At 34.8% G+C, this 7,461-nt stretch overlaps 1 protein-coding gene across 2 annotated transcripts; it reads left to right on the top strand.

Moving 5' to 3' along the window:
* The first annotated feature begins 418 nt into the window (after positions 1–418).
* LOC120636528 lies at positions 419–7,188 on the top strand. Of its 2 annotated transcripts, none has more exons than XM_039908043.1 (5): positions 419–472; positions 1,924–2,012; positions 3,067–3,138; positions 5,286–5,464; positions 6,881–7,188. In XM_039908043.1, coding segments are annotated over exons 2-5 (486 nt in total). In that variant the 5' UTR covers positions 419–472; positions 1,924–2,010; the 3' UTR covers positions 7,114–7,188. The 2 variants fall into 2 exon arrangements, with proteins under 2 accessions (XP_039763977.1, XP_039763976.1); XM_039908042.1 differs by lacking the exon at positions 419–472 and adding an exon at positions 1,317–1,409.
* The last annotated feature ends 273 nt before the right edge of the window (positions 7,189–7,461 follow it).

Raw genomic sequence — 7,461 nt, 5'->3', positions numbered from 1 at the left:
AAATAAACATTATTTTGATATAATTATAGTAACTTTTGACAGTTAGGTTTAGATGACGATGGTAAATATGTTACGGGTAGTTCAAAGGCCAAAGATATAATGTTTGCAAAACAAAACTCCAATTATAATACATAATTAAAACTCAACAAATTTTACTAGGAAAGTTCCTACGTTATGAAAAATTGTATTTTGTTGATTTGTGGCTCGTCCTTCGATTATAAATAAGTGAAGGAACAAGTTGCGTGATTACTTTTATTCTTAAAAAATGCACGTTCCAGGGATAGATCGTTATTATGACTTTATGCTAAAACAGCAACACGGCAAATTTAAATGCAATTTTGTTATGTGGAGTAATTAATAAACAGAAATTATTCATCCTGAAAATACAACATTTTAAAATATATGTGTGTCTGTCTATTTGTTCCGGCTAATATCCAAAAACTTTTGAATGGCAGTTCAGTGGTAATCAGAGGTAAAGTAACAAAGGTTACATTATATTGTAAATAAAAAAAGTTAATTTAGTAGGGGTCTATTTAGATGTATATGTAGTTCTCTCACGACTAAAAATATTCTAAAAATATTCTAAGGTAAATTGCTTTTTGGGAAGTTAGAAAGTTATATGAGCGAACTACGATTGTTAGTTTAGAGTATTAAATATCATGGTTTGAAAAAAATATCTGTAAAAGAGTTTTCTTTAAAAGTTGAAAAAATATATACCCGCTGAAGCCTCGACTGCGTAGATAAGAAGAATGGAACAGGAATGTGCCCAGCTTTTTCAAAACCTCCTTGTTGGATTGGTCTCAAAAAGTGGCTTATTAATAAACGTGGCATAACATTTGAAAGGTGCTGCCACTTGAAGTATGTAAAAATCTAGAAACTATGAATAATAGAATAAACTATTCCAACGATATAAAACTTTTCCAGCGATACGCCACTGTTTTAATAAGGCCTATTTGTGCAAGATTGGATCTGGCAAAAATGTTCTAACTTTGTTTAGTATCTATTCTTGTATTCTTCATTCAATTCATTCTAACTGATTGCTATTAATGTGGTAACATTTTCATTATTGTGATAGAGAAATATCAAATATTTTTCTTTACAACACAAAAGGAGCCAAGTTGAAAGCGCGCGTCGTCGACTGTGTATCGATAAATTGTCCCCGCATTCCGAAATAGGTTTTACATATATTTTTTATAACTTATAAATATATATTCTTACAATAGTCATTTATATTCTAAAAGAAGTTCTAATTATTATAATTAACAAAATGTCGTATAGTTGCTAATCAAAAGCGAACCTATATATTATGTTACGGTCTTAAGATTACCAACACAAATCCATCTTCTTTAGTGAAGTCTCCTCGTCTAGTGGTTATTGTGTAAATAATAACTATAATGTTTAATACTCAGGTAAGAATATTTTCACTTCTAATGCACATTTAAAATTCTTGCTTGGCGTGGCAAAAAACAATGTGATTTTCTAAGAGTTCCATTTTGTCTAAAAAAACCCAAAAGAAAAAAAAAATACGTCAAAGAGAATACCATGGCTTAATTTTTCATATTAATTAATTATTTGAAAGAATTGATATGGCGAAATGTATAGTTTCGATACTTACGTTCTCCCCTTCCGTTTTACACGTAATTATGTATGGATTTTAGTAAAACCAATTTCATCCTTATTCATGTATCTAAGTTCGCTATGCGTTGGGGTTAATATCACTAATATGTGGTAGTAGTATTCAGTGTGGTTTAGGCTCCATAATCCTTTCTCCTATGGCAGAGGAGGCTGGTGGCCAGCTGCGGGGCAAAAGGCTGAGATTGAAATCAAAACAAAATTTATAAGAAATTTTTATTAATTTATTTACCTACCTTAATTTAACACTCTTTCACTGTATAAAATGTATTTAAACGCATTGTTTTTTAGATATGCTTATTAATTTGTTATCTCACAATAATTGGCCCCTGCAAGGGAAATGATGACACCGTGGCAAATATAACGGGTCCGAAAGACATGTAAGTATTAATAATACTATAAATAACCTAACGTACCTTTGTAGTTTAGTTTTAAAAATATATTTATTAATTAAGTTATTGTATTACAATATAATGACTAGGTAGCCCAGTATTTTATTACTTACAGTTTAGCAGGTACCTTTATATTTATGCATAGATAAAAACTGTGTTAGTCTTTTAGTGTTCAAGGAGGAGAAAGCTAGAAAGAGAATTTTGAAGTGTAGGGATAGTTTTGACAAAACACAAATCTTATATCTTTAAACGAGCCATTCTTGTATATATATAATTGGAATCTCGGAATCGGCTCCAACCATTGGCATAAAATTTAGTAACAGGGGGTTTTAGGGGCGATAAATCGATCTTGCTAGGATTCATTTTTAGAAAATGTCATTTTATTTGTGTTTTCCGGTAATAAACGATTTGGTGCAGATGAAGTTGCACGGGTCAGCTAGTAATTATTATAGTCCGTTATTATTTGCTCGTAACGATAACCTTATTATAGACCACAGCGCTCACCACCAGTTAAAAAAGTTAAGAGTTACGTGCAGGGACTCCAACCCCTCCCTTTAAAAGTCGAAATCCTACCCACTGGGCTATCACCGCTTCTTACTTCGCTATCTTTAACATTTATGTTAAAATTAAATTAAATTAATAGTTTGGTGCATAAAATGAATCCTTTATCGAATGCCGGTGCGGTGCAGCGGCGGTGCAATTCAGAAAAAATTTTCGAATAGATGCATAATAATATCAGTTGCTTCCAAAATCCCAGACAGGTGTATTAAACTTAAATTATTATAAATTTTGTTTGGGTTACCTACTGTAAATCATCGATCACATTAGGTACGTAATAATTGAATATTTAAGAGACAACGATATTAAGTCGATTACTAACGAAAAGGATTGCGATTCCCTGACAATAAATGATAAAATAAAACTAGCTTTGTAGGTAGTACGCACTGATTTAAAAAATAATAAATTTTAACCCTCGCCATCGATTTAAATCTTGAAGTTGTTTACCCTCATCCAATTTATTAATACTACGTACGCTTTACAGGTATGTCGTGCGTGCAACCGTGTACCAAGTTGGGATACTTACAAATAGAACGAATGAAACTGATTTAAACACGTAAGTTTGTTCCTGTATTCTACGACCTTTGTAAGTCTAGTTCTAACCTAACCAACTTATGTAAATCACATAATTGAAACCATAGAATTAAGAACATACAGAAACCCTGTACACGACTAATATTGAAGCATCTAAAACCTCTCCACTTTGGAATGGTTTCTCGAACAAACGTTTAGTCACTTTGTACCATTTAGCAGTTATTATATTACCTTTAATTTTCTAAACGTCCACGTTCAATGTGAAGCAGTAGGTACATATCGTAGCAACATTTCGCGGGTGTGAAATGAGACTGCATACAATAATGGTTGAATGAGTTTTCTGTATTTTCTTAATTCGATGATTGAAACCTTAAATTATAACTAATATTATAAACTTGTATGTAACTTTAACACTCAGATTCCGCTGTATGAAGCAAAAGCACTTAAAAACGCACATTGCGGGATCTGTGTTTAAGTAACCGTAAAACGCCCAGCTTAATTCACCCAACTCGTAAAGGATAATGAAAATCGTAAAACTTATACAAACCCCAAATCGAAAGTAATATATTAAACAATGCCTCAAACACCTCACAAGAATTAAATGCAGAAAATTTTCCTTTATCTGAGCCATTAGTTAACGTCCGTTTTCTATATTCAATCTATCTATAATCTACTGATAAGTTGGTAAGCCGAGTTGTTATTTGCTAAAATTTGTATTGATATTTTCTGATAACAACAGCGTTGCAAAGTAATAAATCTATAGACTACGGATAGATTGAATGTGTGAAGTGTGATTGAATAAAAAGGTGATAGCGCAGTGGGTAGGAACTCGGCTTCACTTTCGGTGGGCCGAGTTCAAATCCCAGCACACCGCTGACTTTTTTAAGTTATGTGCGTTTTAAGTGCCTAATTAAAAATATCACTTGCTTCGACGGTGAGGGAAAACATCTTGAGGAAACCTGCATGCCTGAGAGTTCTACAGAATGTTCTCAAAGGTATGTGGAGTCCACCAATATGCACTGGGCCAGCGTGGTGGACTACGGCCTTATATGTTACTATCACTGATCCAAACACAATAGAAATTAGCTGTCTCTTGTTATAGTTTGTTTTCAAAAGAATATTACCTTCTTACACATCCGTCCTTCTAATAATGTCCCTACATCTTGTCATTAAGAAAATCACCTCGATTTTTTAAACTAATTTTAATACATTGTATAAACTTATGCAAAATTAAATCCAGCATTACCTTCGGTATCGAGTTATAAAAGTCACTAAGTACCTACCTCACAACATCAGAGCATTTTCTGAGCTCATAACACTCGACTTTGTAGGAGTGATAGCAAAGCTTCTTTGACGCTTTAAACGTTCTAATAATGAGGAGATGAAGTTGTCAGGTTGGAAATACTTAGATAAAAGTCTATAAGTTCGCAAACGTATATTTTTCTGTTAAATTGGTTTGAAGAATCACGTAGGTAAAGCACAATGAGATGGAGCTACTTTTAGATACGTATATCTACAACTATACAATATTAGCACTTAGGTAGATACTCGTACTTACAGATTTACTACAGATTTGGTTTTTTTTTTTTTTATTCTTTTTTTTAAGGGCTTTTACAGAACAGCTGCATGTCAGCCCTATTGTAACCTAATAAACATTAACTTTACATTTTATCAGCAAATAATCTAAACAAGTGGCACGCCTCGATGGAGTCTGGTCTTCCTAATAAGATTTGGTTTGCAGATATTCCGTGCGTGGTAATGGATCATGCAATCTAAGATAACAGCGGGCTAATCTGTTCCGTGTATGGCACTTTTAATAAAGCTATATAATCCTAATCGGCGTCTACGCGGCATCGCAAAGGAACTCTGAAAAGTTCCGACGAACACGAAGGCGTGTGAAGCCCACCAATGCGTTCATGGCCAGGGTGACTAAGCCAACCCAAAAGCTTCTCATTCTGAGACACGCACCATGAAGTGGGCCGGTAACGGTTTGTTAACGATACAAGAAAAACTAAATTCAGAAAAAAATTGCATTGATGAACAAATTTGAACGTGCTATGTTTCCATTTCAAACGATTTATTTTAAATACATTAAAAATAATAGAATGTAATAAAAATATGTTTTAATTCTTATTTCACGTTTATTATATAACGAATCGTTTTCCATAGGGGCCGTCAAGAAGCTCTTACGATATACCACAATAATGGATCAAGCATCGATTTGAGTGGAATCCCAGATCCGTTATTGACTAATGTAACAGCGGAAAAGGTCGTGGGAGTGGCTCCCGTGACCAACAGCTCCGTGCCCTGGAAAACTCTCCAGAGGTTGATATCTGCACCCCAACAAGGTATGAGAAGTTTAGCCTGACATCTTATCACAGTTCTGAACCTCGAAAACAAGACTGCGTGAGTCCCGGTTGTTATCACTAAGATGTGATAATACTTATAATATTTATAGGCACCAAGGATAAACCGATGCGGTTTGTTTCGTTTCATTTGATAAATTAAATCTATACTTATAATAAAACTGTAATTGGAAGATTTCTGTACATTTAATATAATTTGAAGATTTTGAACGTTTATAATCGATATGTCCGGGCATCGAGTAAAAATTAGGTACTGAACGGATTTAAATAAAATTTGGTATAGTGGTAGCTCATATTCCGGGTCAACATATATGGTACTTTTTATCCCGATAAAACATAAGTTTCCTCCGGGAAGTGGAATGAATTTTTTTATCAATTTTACTTTAAAGCTCCTTTAAATTTGCACCGTTTTTAAAGATTCTTTTTTAATTTGAAAGTATATACTGTATTGTCTGATCTTAATATACATCTGATACATATTGTAGGAGATAAAAAGGACATAACTCTTCACAGATAGCAGCACAGTCAGCAAGTCGGAAGGCAAATCGAATGCATGCGTACCATCCTAGTAATATTATAAATGCGAAAATTTGTGAGGATGGATGTATGTATGGATGGATGGAGGGATGGATGTTGGTTACGCTATAACACCACAACGGATGAACCGATTTTGCTGAAATTTGGCAGAGACACACAATATAGTCTGGAACAGCTCTTCTTTTTATCCTTGAAAAGCAAACAGCTTCTACAGGATAAAATAGCGATGCTATATCTAATATATATATTTATATATATATATTTGTATTGGTAGTATCTATAACATAACGCTACGACTAATGGCTACTATCATTAATAAGAAATGTTGCAAGAACTGCAAAAAATATCCTTTTTGAGAGATTCCGATAAATAACCGAAGAAGGTATATCGGAATTGTCGGAATTGTTACTTTAAAGTTCTATAAAAAAGGTCCGCGGCAACATATGACTATTTCCTAAGTCGACTCATTCGCGGACGAAGTTGCGAGGGTCCGGCTTAATTACGTAATTCTTAATTTGAAGTAGGTACAACTAGTATTTGTTATGCGTGCCCGACTGTATTTTGGTAATGAAAATACGGTACGCGCATACTGCGATGGTAGCGGGATAATTTGGTAGTGGTAAAGAATACCGAGCTCTATAGGTATATAACTTGGCGATGGCCACTAAAACTAGCGTGGCTAGTTTTAGTGGCACCGAAGCACTCGAGCAGACAACAGTATATATATTCTATTCACACTTATTCTTTAATTTATTAATTAATTTGGATACAAAAATGACCGAAAATTTTGTATCTTGTAAAACTGGACAGCCAGTTGACAAGATACTATAGTTAGTATGCCTGATAATGTACGTTTTTTAGGCAACGCCAAAGACGCAGGTTTAAATATTCATCGATCAAAACGTGAAGAAACAAAAACCCCCGTGGAAATAGTTAAGGGCGCTGCCGTCATCCCCTCTGCAGCAGGCGTAAACTCCATAGCGTTGCCGCAACTACTCAATTTCAACCATAACATATCAAGCATACCAGTGCCGATACCGAACGTGTCAGTTGTCAGCTATGCTAAAGTAAACACTCTTGTACATTCCCCTTAACAACTGTATGTATTTGTACCTATTTAAAATATGTATATTAATGATACACGCAAGACGAGTATTTTCCCATGCGACCAAAATCATCATCATCATCATCAGCCATTGTGCGTCCACTGCTGAACATAGGCCTCTTTCAAGCAGCGCCAACTTTTCCTATTTTCGGCTTTCCTCATCCAGTCGATGCCTGCCACTTTTCGGAGGTCGTCGCTCCATCTAGTAGGGGGGCGTCCGACACTCCGTTTACCGACACGCGGTCTCCACTCGAGAACCTTTCGACTCCAACGTCCATCGGTCCTCCGACAAACGTGACCAGCCCACTGCCACTTTAGTACGCTAACACGAAAGGCT

This window comes from Pararge aegeria, chromosome Z, assembly GCF_905163445.1.
Source record: "Pararge aegeria chromosome Z, ilParAegt1.1, whole genome shotgun sequence".
Classification (NCBI taxonomy): domain Eukaryota; kingdom Metazoa; phylum Arthropoda; class Insecta; order Lepidoptera; family Nymphalidae; genus Pararge; species Pararge aegeria.
This window is presented reverse-complemented; position numbering and strand designations above follow the sequence as displayed.